This window comes from Rhea pennata, chromosome 1, assembly GCF_028389875.1.
Source record: "Rhea pennata isolate bPtePen1 chromosome 1, bPtePen1.pri, whole genome shotgun sequence".
Lineage (NCBI taxonomy): Eukaryota > Metazoa > Chordata > Aves > Rheiformes > Rheidae > Rhea > Rhea pennata.
This window is the reverse complement of record NC_084663.1, coordinates 51,911,494-51,927,839: the sequence shown is the minus strand read 5'-3', so window position 1 is coordinate 51,927,839 and position 16,346 is coordinate 51,911,494. Positions and strand designations below refer to the sequence as shown.

At 38.1% G+C, this 16,346-nt stretch overlaps 1 protein-coding gene across 2 annotated transcripts in view; it reads left to right on the top strand.

Moving 5' to 3' along the window:
- ANKS1B (ankyrin repeat and sterile alpha motif domain containing 1B) overlaps positions 1-16,346 on the top strand; it is a 432,952-nt gene that overhangs the window by 149,036 nt on the left and 267,570 nt on the right. For both annotated transcript variants that reach the window (XM_062585768.1, XM_062585759.1), the window contains exon 11: positions 2,589-2,725. In XM_062585768.1, coding sequence (XP_062441752.1) covers positions 2,589-2,725 — 137 coding nt within the window. The remainder of the gene's footprint in view (positions 1-2,588; positions 2,726-16,346) is intronic.

The following is a 16,346-nucleotide window of genomic DNA, read 5'->3' as shown; positions in this document are numbered from 1 at the left end:
AGATTCTGAAAGCTTGATACTTTTTTATATTGCTAATTTATTTTTCTTGGAAAGAAAAATAGCTCTAGCTACTTTTGAGATTTCTGCATATTATGTATATTCATGGAGTGGTTATACTTGTGTGCAGGTACCTAGCCAGAGAGGTTTTTCTCAGCCCTGTTAATTGGGGCATATAAAAGCCCTGCCTCCCCTCATGCATATCTTCCAATACATCTTAATTCCAAGAATTTCACTTTCAGTCAGTTCCATTCTTATCAGGTAGGACTGTATTTTGGGGCAAAACCTACTCTTTGGTTATCACTGAACACGGTCAACAAGAAGCTTCAGATCCCTGTGGAAAGACCAACACTTTGTTCATGTTATTTGACCCCTGTGTCTGCGTATTTAAAGTGTTAATAAACAATGCTGAGGTCACTGTCATCAAGGGCTGACCCTCCCCTGAAATGGGAGATGGGAAACTGTACTCATTACCATTTGCACCAGTCTGCATTTCTAATTATCTGGCCTTTGTGAGATGCATCTTTAAGATACTCCTCCATGTGCAAGACTTTCACTTGCGACTTCACTTGCAAGGCTTTCGTGCACTAAACACCTGAAGGACAGCTGTACTTAAGCACAGCTGCACAGGCTTCACAGCAAAAGACCATTGACATAAACCCAGAGACTGCTAAAGTACAGGGGAGCTCAGGTACTTTATAGGTCTAGTCCGTTGTTGAAGACAATCCTGTTGTTTGTTTCCTACTCCAGTAATGTCCTACACTTAGCCAAAGACTCACATGGAGCATTCCTCATATTAGGAGGTTTTTGTAGTTCCCTTGGTGGAGGCTAGTCTGCTGCCTATATTATAGCATGTCTAGGCAGCAGTATACTTCTTTGTTTTGCTATCTCCATATAGAATGGTCTCTCAAAGCAAGTTTCTAGCTCCACAGTCAAAGAGGTTAATTCAGAATTTTCTGTTGATGAATCTGCTCTGAAGCTTCTATCCGCAGTGTGAAACAAGATTATATTTTTCTGAAGCAAAAGAGGATAAGACTTTGAGCTCAATTAAGATCACAGAATCACAGAATCAGTAAGGTTGGAAGGGACCTCTGGAGATCATCAAGTCCAACCCTCCTGCTCAAGCAGGGTCACCTAGAGCATGTTAGACAGGGTTGCATCCAGGCGGGCCTTGAATATCTCCAGAGAACGAGACTCCACAGCCTCTCTGGGCAACCTGCTCCAGGGCTCCGTCACTCTCACAGGAAGAAGTTCTCATATTCAGGCAGAACTTCCTGTATTTCAGTTTGTGTCCGTTTCCTCTTGTCCTGTCACATGGCACCACTAAAAAGAGTCTGGGCCTATCGTCTTGAAACCCTCTGTTAAGATATTTGTATACATCCATAAGATCCTCTCTTAGTCTTCTCTTTTCCAGGCTAAAGAGGCCCAGCTCTTGCAGCCATTCCTCATAAGAGAGATGCTCCAGTCCTCTAATCATCTTTGTAGCTCGACTCTCTCCAGTAGCTCCACGTCTCTCTTGTACTGCGCAGCCCAGAACTGGACGCAGTACTCAAGATGAGGCCTCCCCAGGGCTGAGGAGAGGGGCAGGATCACCTCCCTTGACCTGCTGGCAACACTCTTCCCAGTGCACCCTAGGAGACCATTGGCCTTCCTGTCCACAAGGGCATGTTGCTGGCTCATGGTCAATCTCTCATCCACCAGCACTCCCAGGTCCTTCTCTGCAGAGCTGCTCTCCAGCAGGTCAGCCCCCAGCTTGGACTGGTGCCTGGGGTATTTTTCACTAGGTGCAGGACTCTGCACTTGTCCTTGTTGAATCTCGTGAGGTTCCTCTCTGCCCAACTCTCCAGCCTGTCCAGGTCTCTCTGAAGGGCAGCACAGCCCTCAGGTGTGTCAGCCATTCCTCTCAGTATGGTATCATCAGCAAACTTGCTGAGGAGGCACTCTGTCCCCTCATCCAGGTCACTGATGAAGAAGTTGAACAAGACCGGACCCATTAGTGACCCCTGGGGAACACCACTAGCTACAGGCCTCCAACTAGACTGTGCCACTGGTGATGACCCTCTGAGCTCTGCCTTTCAGCCAGTTCCCAATCCACCTCACTGTCCACTCATCTAGCCTGCACTTCCTGAGCCTACCTCAAGATGAAGGCTAAATATAACTGTTTTAGGTGCTCTAAGTTGAGTGTGTGCTTATATAACTTGTTGAACTAGGACTTACATGCCATGATTTACCAGGATGAGATATGAAATGCATTAGAAAGCCTACTTTTAAGTCACCCTTGTTATAATGATAGTATTTAGATTCATAATCAGTAATTCAGGATAACTAATGTAAGATCTTTGTGTTGTTTTGTGCCTCATTATATTTAGGTATTAAGAGAGTGTTATATCCTGACTCAACATGGAATGAATTTATGGAATGAAAAAGTAAGAGCAGATATGCAATATATTTCTTATCAAATGCATTTAAACTATAACAGGTTTTGGAAGCTTTAAATATTGTTCTGAATCATGTTCTGTTTTCAAAATAATTCTGATTTTTAAATATATAACGTATGTGTAAGTTCACATAAATGCTATTTTTATTCACAGATAATGCACCTCAGGTAGCAATTACTGCACCAGGATCTGGTAACCATAGAAACAGCTCTACAGGCCCAACACCTGACTGTTCTCCTCCATCACCAGACACTGCCCTTAAAAACATAGTAAAAGTTATACGTCCTCAGGTAGGTGATTACTCTAAACAACCTCCTATTAGTTGTACTTTTCATTTTATAAACAGGATATGATGCATGTATTCTATTAGGACATTATTACTATATACATACAGACAGATTGAAGATAGATATACAGAACCCAGAATATTTTTATACTCAGGAAGCAATTTTGAAAACATAAGGAGAAAGTAGAATATTTTATGAATGAGATGAAGAGTATACAGAGAGATACCAGAATATTTTTTTCTCACAGAACTAATGCTGAACAACATCCTTATGCAATATTTATGTATTATTAATTTTCTTCCAGGTTTATGTTCTGCTTTTATCAGTGTATTTTCTTATTACTTCAGATTTTCTGTATTTCCATTTACATGCTTCCATAGTGATTTTTATCTTCTTGAGTTTACCTTCTTTTATAGTATTGTTTCTTGACTTTCATCCTTCCTAACTATGAACATTTTCATTTCATAGTATTTCATCTAATAGTATTTTGTAAACAATAAGCTTAATGTTTTGAAATCTGAGTGCTTTCTCGTAATTCTCTGAAGAATACAGCTAATATGTATCACTTCCTTTTCATTGTCTCTTAAATATTCTGGGCCTCATCTATGAGACATCTTTAAAATAAGTAAAACAAGAACTTGGTTCAGAAATTTAGATGTAACCAGCACACAAGAGTTTATTTAGAATCATATGCTTATAGAATAATATAGGTTAGAAGAGAGCTGAGGGGATTAGCTGGTCTAGCTCTTGCTTAAAGAAGAGCTATCTGTGACCTTAGATTTTTTACAAGTAGAAGAAAAAAGATTCTAAAACTGCAGACTGAATTGACTAATTGCTATTATGAAACTTTTTTTTGGTGTGAATCTCTAATAAAAAGCCCTTCTATCCTTCTCCAGCAATTATTGGGTTCAAATATTCAAATACCTCTCCTTCACTGATGGTTGATCTCTGCCACTGAGCCACTTTGATTCTAGTGGATGCAGATTTTGTATCACCAGTATCTTACTGGCACAGGAGTTACTTGATAGAAAAGCTAATGGATGCGTGTATATTTCGATAAAAACTCTAAAGAACAGATTGTTTTGGTGCTGCATGAGTTGAAAGTGCTGTAGTGATGGAGGTGTAACTTCCCCTCTACTCACTGGAACCCACAATTCAGAAGGTCTTACGGAATTATAGGTAATTACTAGATGCATTTGTCATTTCTCTCTGAGGAGACTTTGGTTTGCCGTGGTTGACAGTGTTAATGCACCAGAGTAGACTAGAATAATAACAATTTTATCCACTGACTGATGCAGACTACCCTCAGTGACATTAAAGTAGTTTGGGTTCCACATCTTGGCTTAGATCTAGATTGCAGGGATTCTAAAATAACAGCTTCTCAGTCTTTTCTCTTTTTATCATTTCTCATTTTGTTTGTTCCTATAGTCTCGCTGTCTCTCCCACCCTACATCATGATAGTACTGAAATGCCTCCTTCCCTCTAAGTTGTTTTTTATAGTAGGCGGCAAGCAAATAGAAAGGTATTGGAATATTGTTGGAACAAGCTGTTTGGTGATAGCTCATTGAAAATAGCATTTAAAAAGCTGTTTCCATCATGATATTGCCAACAGATGGACTCAGAACATTGAATGGTGATGTTCTCATGCTAGTTAACTTTGAATCCATTCAAATTTAAATCATACCATTTACTGACTCCCAATATTGTCATCATTCTATAGAGCAAAAGCTAACTGTGCAATATATATGGTCAGAACTTTACCACATTTGCTACAATCTCTCTCTTGTCGTGCCACTTCCCATGCAGAAAGCAACAGCAGAATGACGCACATAGCCTACTGTGTAATGTATGTTGTAAATCTATGTACTAATATATACAGGAGTTGGTTCTATTATAGTATCTATATCCTATTATGCTTATTTCCCCATTTATTTTCTGTACATTTCATTAGTATTGCTCCTATTTCTTTTTTTTTTCTGTTTACCTAATCTCCTCCTCTCCAAGATCTCAACCAAAGAAAATAAACAAAGAAGTTGTAGGTATTTACAATGTGATGTTTGCAAGCAACTGATGCTAATTCTATCTGCATATTTAATTCCTTTATTCTACGCCTACTGCATTCATTTACATGGCAAGCTCTTGGCGTTTAATCAAATGGAATTCAATTCTTGACTGACCTCTCACCACTCATGTAATACTAATGAATAATTAAATACAATGCACAAAAAATAATTAATTTCTTGTTGTCTGCCAGGGCCTCTTTGCACTGTTCAAGCAAAGTAAACAGATCTTAAAAGGCAACAGAAACAACCATAAGAGAACAGAACCAAAACAGAGATTATGTAAATTGCCAAAACAGATGTCACTCCTTTCCCTTTCTCATATCTCTTCTGCATCCAGCACAGTACTAGTAGTAAGTAGTATCTGTACTAGTGACTTAGTCAGTGAAAGGCAGAACACAGAACTCTCTACCAGTTTTGCACTCTGCAGGCTTTGGTAGCTTGGATGAAACTCCCAAGGAGTCTAGCCCTTCAACTTATATTTTTGTTTTTATTTTTAGCGCAACTTTATTTTTCCTGGAGATTTGTACATATGGCAGGTCACCACCACTGAGGAGGAACACAGTGTTAATATTCTCTGTGATATGTGTAAGCAGCAGCAGAGGGAACCAAAGATTCCTTTCTTCCAACAGTCTGTTGAGGGAGAAGGAGCCACAGGGGCTGAGCTGAGGTTGGAGCCAGAGGTGCAGGCCATGCTGCCGCCTGTTTTCTTCAGCCAGGCGCTGAAGACTGTGTGTCGGGTCACACGGGGGCAGTATATCTACATGTGTCAGCACATGACAGATGCTTGAGACAAGGTGCTCATTTGAACATGGTTATTAGCACAGCAGAGTGGCCTGTCCTCTCTCCTATTCCAGAAACTCGTGTACCAAACACAGCTGTTCAGGGGCCCTGCCAATTACATCTGCTACGTGGGGTCCCTGAAGAAGGGTGAGGCTGTGATGCTGCATGGCCACCAAACGGGGTGAAAGTGCTGCAGCTGGGACGTATGAGACAGTCACAAGATGAGTGAATCTCATATGCTAAGTGTGACTCCTTAGAGATCTGGGTCGTGCACAACTAAGGGAGTCTTCAGACTGTACTCAGAATTTGTTTTGTCGTTTTTCTTCTAGTTGTCCCTTAACCTGGCCCAAATTCTCCCCTTACTATATTAAAAAGTTGTCCCTGTAAAACCTGACTGGGAATATTGCTTTTCCTTCCACTTTTCACTGATCTTTCTGGAAATTTATCCTTTCTGCAGTTAATTATGGTGAATTTTGAGCTGAGAAACCTACTGTTTATTACAACTGTACCAGGTTATCCCTTGTGAGATCCCTCAGCTCTCTAAAATCCAACTAAAACTCTCTTTAGATGTTTCTCAGCTATTCCATTCAGTGTAATATTATTAAACCTGAAGCCTACTCTAACTGAAATGTTGTATCTCCGTGGCCCAGTGTAGCATTCTGGAAGGATATTAACTTGGATCTCAGAATTAGTATTGAGTAAGTTCAATGTCAAAGCGCCACTCACCTCTATTGTTTCCAATCCTGAAACTAGCTCATTTAACATTCAGGGATCCGTCTGCTATGTTATTTGTACACCTTAGCTGTGACCTGTACCTGTAATCTCATATTTTGCAAATACACCTCTTGTTTTCCAGTTTTCACAGAGTCTGTAAGATTCTACCCCTTGATGTGTAGGCCAGTCTCTGAAAAAAAAGTAGATCTGTTGGAAAGTTATGCAGATAAGAAACAAACAGAACTTTAATGTAGAGTTTTGAATCACCTGACCATTCTTTTCTAGGTTGTTCAGATAAATCTTAGTAAGCCTTTAAGTCATGATTTGCTGATTAAAGAAGGCTTGAGAAAGTAACACAGTTCCAATTTAAAGGGCTATGCCTCTGTAAAGTATACTAATAGGAGCTAGGAGAAAAAATGAGCTGTAGCATAAGACTAGGTAGGCTAATGCATTAACTGAAGTCCTCTGAAATTTTAGGCTCTCTTGCAAGTTTTAACTTAGTTACATTAGCACATATAGTAAAATATAACTTATATAACAGAACTTATATTAGAACTGGAATGTAGAAGGTGATAGTAAAATTGACCTTGTTCTAGCATAACTCCTTTAACTCAGTCTGGATGAAGCCTCAACAGAATTGGGCTGCGTGTGAAACTTGGTGTATTTTTGGTATTAACTACATTAAGACTCTCCTGGCATTAACTTAATTTGTTCACCTCTATTTGGACAAGCAATCTATATAGATATATAAGTAGGGAAAGATCACCTGTTTTTCCTAAGAAATTGTTTCATTTCCTGATCCTACTCACTTGTTGAATTGGTCAATTATAAAATTGAATTCTGACTACTTACCTTTCAAATTCTTTGTTTATTAATTGTAAGACATCATCTAAATTTTCTTGTCTTCTTAAGATAGATATGTTTCACAAGGCTAACTATGTACAGCCTTTGATGTCTAAACCTGGGTGATGTAAAAGTGACTTGGATGTTATCTATCATAAAATAAGAATTATTTCATTTTATGTCAATAAGTAAGCTTCCTGAGAGTGCTCTTTCAATAGTGCAAAGAAGGCTTCTGGTGGAAAGGCAAAGGAAAAAAGAATTTCAGTGTTTCTGACATCATAGAATTTCATTGCCCCATTCTTGCTGTTTTTATTGCTAATATCTGCAATAATCTATGCAAATTCCTTATAATATGATCGTTCTTCTGGGTTTGGATGTGCTATCTTTGCATTAGTCATCATTTTTTTTCTATTTTTTTTTTAACTTTTTAAACAAAGTTGTAATTCCATCTGTGAATCATGGTTCTTTTGGCTAAGACATCTAGCAATGATGATCTAGTAGAAGATGACTGTTTAAATGCTTAGAAGAGAGATGAAATTATTTTCTATATGCAGAAATAGAATCCTGCAGGGCACTTGTAGCCTCTGATAGCCCTGTCCAACTTGTTTGGGCTACTAAGAGTACCTTGCCTCATGTACAGCTATTTTGTGTATGCACAGTGAGCCTGGTATATTTACGTAGATGTAGTTCATGATATTTCACCCTCTACTGTAGCCTGAACATCGGTGGACAGTTACATCAGGAGTTATGTGCACCCAAGCCTCTCTAGCTGACATAAAAAGTGATGTATGCTGTGGTGCACTGCTGGGCAGTTTTAGCCCTCATCATTAGTGTGTCTGATCTGGCACACTTTCCTGCATTATAACATTACTGAGGTTGCTGACATCCATTTCCCTCCATGCCAACCTCCGTTCTCTCCTCGCTAATTCGTAAGAAAACCAGATTTCATTAGATTGAGGTTGCAAGCACTCTAAAATAGTTGACAGCAATCATGATTAGACCTTATTTCTAATTATATTCCAGAAAATTCTGTCTCTATGTCTTTTTTTTATTGTGAACCTTTAAAGTTAATGCAAATCTACTGTGAACATTGTGATACCTTCTCATTCTACCGATGTTGATATGAGTAAATGAAGAAACAAATAAATAAATAAAGCTTGTAAATAGGCTTAAAACAAAAATGAAAGGAAAAAGAGAAGAAAAAGGTATACTGTCACAGCTATTAAGAGGTGATTAGCAATTCAGGTATGCATGACTGAAAATAGGACAGACATCATGACATTTTATTATTCTAAAATACCGAAGACCAATTACAAAAAATGGTTTTGGTTGGAATTGTCTCACAGGACTGAATTTTTTTCTGTATTACCACAAAAGACTTGTAACTGCTCTGGAGGAGGAGGTTTTCAAAAAATTTCCACAGAGCTTAATGGATACTCTGTGATTGCTTAATAACAACATTAACAAAAATATTACTAAAGAGATGCATTGTAAAAGGTCGTCTCCTTTGACAAGTCACTATGAAACATAATTCTACTTAGATTATTTTAATTAGGGCTGAGATAATGTGAAAACATAAACATATCTACCCAATACACTAATGAAAACAGCAAACAGTATGTATGAGTGCATTAAATCTCAGCTCAACAGGGTACTAAAACACATGTCTAAATTAAAGCACAGGAACACTCTTTATTATCAGCAGTGTTATGATTTTAGAATATCACTTCTGTGTAAATACTTTTTCCTGGCTGAAGTTGATTGCTTATGTGGAGAGATTGTCTTGATTTTGTTTCTTGATTCAATGTAAGCGTAAATCATACAGAAGAATTGAACATTTTTCATGTCTGTTCTTGTAACAGTCCAAAGTGGTGACATACTGAGAGTAAAGATAACCTATATACTGAAAGGCAGCTATGCACATCTGTTCTAGTGAACTAGTGCCAGAGAATGTTCCTGACCTCTGAAACTTTGCCATTTATGCTGTCAAATTATTAAAACAGTCTCTGGGTCAGTTTTGGTCCTGTACAGGACTCTCTCTAAAATTATCAGCTGCCAGGTCTGATCCTTCCCAGTAGGTGATTTTGCTATGAAGACCCTGCTCTGAAGGCTAAAAACGTTTAGTAGCATGGGTGAGTCCTGTGTGCTCCATGCCAATTGCCTTCGATTAGAGAATGTGCTCAAGAGAGCAGTTAGTGGAGTAGTATTTATGCTGCCAGTGAAACTTGTGGTGACTCCTTTTGTAGGCGCATAGATAGAGAGGGGATTACGCATACATTTCTAGGGGACACTTTTCAATGAATCCAGTATACGTAATGACTGGAAAAGCTAACACATTCAGAATCCAGAAGATTAAAACCTTACTTATTGTACCGTTGTATCTCACCAGATTCGTAGCGTTTTCCTTTGTTCCTATGTAATAGTGGATAGTTTTGAGCACCTTAGTTATTGAGTAATCTCATATCCACATCAGCAAATGCACCACATTTTTACACATACATGCTATGTGTAGCATGCAATTTAAAAACCAGCCATCCTCTTGACCCTTCAAATTTAATGATAGAGACAATTTTCATAAACTGTAGATCAAAATGCAATATTGCTAAATGAGCTTTTTTGGAAAAGGGCTTACAGCATCCTTTTTCCAACATCTCACTGAAAATAATACTTTTTTGTATTTTTAAAGGCTAGAATTTCTCTTTTTATAGCTGAGGAATAAAACATTCCTCTTATTTATCAAATTTACTTTTCACAATTAGGAGTTTCAAGCAGTATTTTCCCAGGATAGGAATAATGGTGAATCTTCAAAATCTGACTGCCTATGTTGAAGATGGAAACCACTACAAATGCATTACAGCGTTTAGTGTTCAGGACTGTTACACCTCACAATCCACAACAGCAATGTGGGTGCAATTAAAATAAAAAGAGGAATCAAGGGAAATGTAAACTGGGAAAAGACCTGTTCTTATCCTCAGTAGTCCCCAGTCTCACAAGTTAAGCAGATACATAGATGAGATAAGACTAGAGATGGAAGATGGAATGGTGCAGCAGATCCCTGAGCTTAATGTACTGCACTGGAGGACTCCTAAAGGAGGAACTGGTAAAACATGCACAGAGGAGAAAAGAAACGTAAGAACAGAGAGTGCTACGGATATATGGTACCTAGAGCCACATGGCATCATGCACTAACCACCATGTTCTAACCTACATGTCTGTGCCATCCCTGGCTGTGTCAATGGCAGTGACATGGTCAACATATGCTGATAGGCCATGAGATTACTGTACAGATATTAGCACTAGCTGTTCACACAGTAAATAAGAGGTGTTTTCTCTAAATTAAAGTCAGTCAAACAGAAATTTCTAGAAACATAATAGTGCCAATAAAAATGAACTTAGTTTTAAATGTACTATGCTTTTAATAGAGAAAAAAAATTATAGTTAAAAGACAGTGCAACTACTTATTTATCTTTTGAGCATTTTTAATTCCCATGATATTATGAGCTCCTTGTTATGGCTGCTTGTGATATATTTGTTGCCAACCACTGTGTAATTTCTGCCTGCTGCTCTGAAATTAAATTAAGATGTTGAGCGGTAAAAACAACAATGTCGCAATGGGTACTGAAACTGACTGTGCTTTATTTTCAAATGTAGTCATGCTTATAATTTAAGATAAGATTCTATGAAATGAAATAAGAGAAGATTAGATTACCTAATTAAAAGGACAATGTGTCTTCAGCTTATTTAACTTGATTTTTTGAGGCTTGACATAATAATTGATTCAGGAGCCTAGCAAAAGTTAAGTCTTTCACTTCTAGCTGATGTAGATGAATTAAACTCAGATCCAGTGTAATCTACAACATTTGCAATTTCAAGACTACTCGATTGTCTTAGTTCAGAGCATAGAAACCAAATAACTTTTGGCAGTATTGTTGACTGATGAGAATGAATCAGGCCTGCTGATTCCTGCAGATCAAAACAGGCTCTGGAGAAAGGCAAAAGTGAAGAAACCTGCCCTCTTACAGGCTATGTTTCATCAAGAAAATTATTAACATTGTGGGATTTTGTGAATATTCGTGAGAGAAAGAACAGTAGAAAAGTAGACATAGATGGTATAGTGGAATGTTGAAGCAGAGAACAGAGATTAAGAAAATATAAGAGTGATGTGAAAGTTGTTTTTGAAAGGGAGAACCAAGGGTGAAATTGGATGCACTGAAGGATAATGAGAAGGCTGTAGTGACTGTTAAAGTCAGTGGGAGACAGGACCATTAGAAAGTCAATTTGTGAGAGCTTGATGACAGAAGTTTAGAGCAAGCAGAGACTTAAGTTTTGGAGGACCAAGTAGAATCAGTTAGGATGTGGTGAAGGATATTTTAGATAAAATGAGTGGTTTTGGAGGGAATAAAACAAGAGAAAACTGAAAAAGAAGAGATGAAAGAGACAATGATTATGTAGAAATAGAATAGGATCTTAAGGAAAGAAGAAAGCTAGAGGAAGTAGGATTTCTGAAGGGCAAGTGAGCTGATGAGAATGAAGAGAATGGAAATGCCTGAGCAGGTATCAGAGTGAGGGATTTATGTGTCCACGTGGCTACACTGGCATTGTGTTATGTATGTGAGATGAGCCTAGGGAAGTGGCTACAGTTCTCTTGCTTTTTTGGATAAGTCTATGTTTTTTGTGCTAGCTAGGATTTGAAACTGTGGGCTCAGTTCTCTGTTCTATCATACATTTTCTGCCTGGAAACAAATTGGAACCGGTTGTTACATTATGTAAGGCAGTTGGAATTCAGCAGGAATGCTGCAGCATTTCTTCAGGCTCTTTGACCCTCAATGATTTAATAAGCCACACATCTGTAACTTGGGAGAGCTCTGTACCATGCTTCAGCATCTGTAAAATGGGGCTAATAGCTCTGCCAAAGATAAGAGAAGTCAGTCCCAAGCTTCCTGAAAAAGAGAAAAATTAATGAGCATCATGAGGAAGAATGAAGGACTGAGAGATTTGCAGCCATAAAGAAATGTCTGTTGGAACTTATAGTGTTGAATACTTCAAAGCTGGAGAATTTTGATGATAAGTTGGGAAAAGAATTTGCCCTACTCCTTCCTAAATGTTCTGAGAAATATTAGAACGATCCCTTGCCTCCTCATGGTGCTACACGGCAAGTCATGGAAGCGTTAAAGAATTTGTTTCCATTCATTCCATACAGCTTCCATTCATGGGAGCAGTAAGTACGGTCTTACTAGTACTTCTAGTACTAGATAGGCAACTGAGTTCATATATTTTGGCACCTTTCCTGTTACGCGTTGCTCAAAGTGGTATCTCTCGTTGATATGTGATCGCTACTAACTTGAAAGGAAACCATTCCTCTTATTAGATCTGATTTGAAAGTTAATTAAATCTTGTTATTGAAATATCTTCAAAAATTTTTATTGATACCTTTTTGCTTTTACATTGATGATAAAGTTTCTTCATTATCCTGATTTGGTATCTTGTTTTGAGATCATCTAGGATTTTCTAAGACTATATTAGGACCATTGAAATAATAGTCATCAAGAAACATTTTAAAGTAAACAAAATCAGTTGTTAAAGAGATTTAGACATAGCAAGTAAATTAAATATGTGAAATAATGAATAAAGAAAATCTACTTTTGATCAAATCTGCAGGTAGTCATGTAGCATATATCCTGGGTAATATTAAGCATAAAGAAGTTGAGCATAAGCATAAGTATGCTAGAAGTTCACAAGGGTTATCTATGTGTAGGAATACAGAGCTTCTGAATAGCAGAAGGCAAACGTAACTACTGACAAAGCTGCTTTTGGTACAGAGAATGAAGAATCGTCTCTTTGGGAAAGAGTTTTGTTTTTCACAATTTATAGTGCTATAGAACTTTAATCTATGACTACATTTCCTAGAAAATATAGTGCTGCAAGTGGTAAATGATCTTAGAATTATTTAGAACCTAGTTTGACTCATCATGGTAAATGGATGAATTTGGTGGAAACCAAAATCCAGGAAAGTGAGGTGCAAAACACCAATGAGTAACTTGTTAATTGCTGGCTACAAATCCTGTTAGTAAAGCAGGAACTCAGCTTCAGATTTCAACAAGTGAATTAAGATATCTGCAGTATGTCTACATGTGAGCTAGAGGCATGATTCAATGTGAGAGTGAGACACCTGCGCTTCGGTCTGTGTATGTATCAGAATCTCTCTCAGAGCTTGGTGCCTAATCTCCCATGACACTCAATAGGGATGTAGGATTCTATTCATTTGCCTAAAAATAGGCACCTAATGTCATTTGAGATGCCATAAAGGTGTCTTAGACATCTGCAGGGAGACTGTCAGATATGACACAGGACGTAGGGGAGACCTGGGCTTTTCTGAATGGCAGCTGGACATCAAGTGGCATGCCCCAAGGGGAACTCCAGTGATGCTCGATACCAGAGTTCAGGCAACTGAACTGACACCAAGGTGTCTGTGGTGAGATGAATTGTTTTCTAGGCTCGGTTGATTTTGTTGACTAGCTCTCATTTGATTGTAATGGGAGCTTAAATGCATGGTGTAGATGTAAACAGCTATGCTGTAAATCTGGATGTCTAAATATGGAGCTGAATTTAATCCTAACTATAGCAAAAAAAATTGTGCAAACTACTTTAGAGAGACAGAGACAGAGGGATGCAGTCAACACAGACTGGTTTACTACATGTCTCTGGCTTATCAACTTCATGTGTATTTTTAAGCACCAACAATATTATAAGAAATGATTTTTTTGAGGTTAATTCACTTAGAGAAGAAAAAGCCTTCTACACATACTGTGCCTAATTGAACTTCACTGAACCACTTCTCACTCCAGCATCCTAAGGAAGAAAATGACAGAGGTATATGTACCATTGTATATGCCATAAGGAGAAGCTGGCAGCTATCCGTAGCAGCAGATGAGGCTTTCATGTCAATTTGGTATTTTCAGTATTCTTCTGTGGCTTAACTTTGTTCTGGATGAATTTGTGCTCCCAGATATAGTTAGCATATGTTAATGATCAATTAGCATATTTTAACAACGGAACATTTTGCCAGACCCTGCAAAGGAGCTCTGCAAAGGCTCCTCTATATAGCTACCAAAGCTCAGATAATATATTCATGTGTAATTACATAGAGAAATTATTGGCACATGTTGACAGAGGGACCTGGTTAACTCCAAATAGGATAGTAGAAGTGCTAAGCTGTAGAGTTCTGGAGGTTGAGTGAGGTTCTGTGCAGAATCTTAATACAGGAAATACATATTAATAATATCAAAGCCAGAAGGAAAACACATTTAGATTAGCTATGGTATATATAGATAAAATCAAAGCAGTGTAGGAACTCTTTTGACTTACTAGTCTGCTAATCTCATAGGTGAAGCCATGATCATGTTATCTTAACATGTTATGTTATGTAGATACAGCAAGAATTTTGTTTCACCTGGGTTAAGAGACAGTTATGTGTGAGCACCAACAAATGGAAGGCATGTTTCCAGCTTCCATATTCATCTTTGAAAATCACTATAAGCCTGTTTTATGCCAATAACCTGTGTCACCAGAAAAAATCATGGTTTTTCATTAATAGAGAGACATATTTAGAAGTTATGAGTGTTTGCAAACTTAACAGATCAATAAAATACACCTCAGAACATTTTTTTCCAGAGACTTAGACAGATACCTAAGTGAACTTAGATGTGAAACTTTTAAAGACGCCACAGTAGTTTGTAATACTACAGTAAGATGTAGTCAGACAGCTGATTAGCAACAAGGTAGTAAAAGGCCATGTGATATATCAGATGCTGTCATTCTTGTCCCAAGAAAGAGGCAGTAAGTTGAGACAGTGACTGGAGGCTTAAAAGGATGAAGGTAGGAGCCGTTGTTTTGGAAGCTGCTTGGGAGACTGAGCTGGAGCCAGCTGCCCTTTTAGATAGGAACTATCTCAGTTTAAGAATAACCAGACATCCTGCATGTCACATTAATTGGAAAAGTATAACATGTCACCTTTTCAAATCAGAAACTGACTTCCTGCAAATCCACAAAGAAGACACCACTGCTTGGGAAAGGGCCAACAGCATTTTTCTGAAGGACCAAAGATCTTTCTCGGTTTCAGAAATAATTAGGTCATTGATAAATTTGTTGTTTAGGAAAAGTGTGTGGTTTGGGTTTCATTAACACATATGGATATTTTTAGTCCAATCAGAGAGCCTATTATTTTGGCTCAGATCCAAAACAATGACTTTTAACCAAACTGTTTATTGTCAGAGCCTGTCCTGTTGAAATTGCTAGCCCTAAGCATCAGCCTGTCAAAGCAGAAGCTATTTTTGAATTGTTAAAGAAAGTAAATCCCCTCAATAGACAGTAGATGAGTTCCAGATGAAAGCCCGAATTTACCCTTCTCAATTTTTCTCAGTTTTAACAGAATACAGTTAATTGATATGATACCCAGTACAACTCCAGAAAGCAACCAACATTATACAAATTTAATCTATTTATTTTTTTTCCTAACATTCCCATATAAAGAGTTAGTTTTTAGTGAAAGCAGTCTAGTTCTGTCTTTGTAGCACAAACATTGCAGGGCTCGCAACCTGAAAATGAAATAGACCACAGAGAAAATAAAAAATTGCTCCCCTGGGATAGACTGTGTTTTAGCAGGTAGTCCTAAGTAAGGGATGGTGAATAGCTTCACGGTCCAAGGAAGATCTCATTGCTCCCAGGGCAATTGTTTGCTTTTGATACCAGTAAGTAGCAAGTTCTGGACCTTTACAAATATTCTAGCGGCCGGACATAAAACAAGAAGTTAAAGTTCCTTTTACTTTTTTTCTCCACTTACTCTTTGCAGTTTTAGTTATCTCAGGCAGCAGTTTCTAAGCTGTTTTTCACACTATCATACAGGAATGGGGATAAACATACAGACAGCTACACACCTACTCTGTTTTGGGGGAGGCATTTAAAGTTTCAGGTCATTGCACCTGAGGAAGCAAGGCCCATCATGGGGATAGGATAGTTTGAATATGGAGCCACACGTGTGCTTCAGGTTAGCGGGCGACTCTTTAGCATGGCATTGCAAACCATCAGTGGTCTCTGGCTTACAGTCCATGACTTAGAGCACTAAGGTTTTGTCTGTATTAACAAGCAGTGCAGTGTAACAGGAGCAGATCTGTAGAGTGAAACAGTTGGTGCTGAGGACCTGATGTTCACACTGTATCATTTTCATG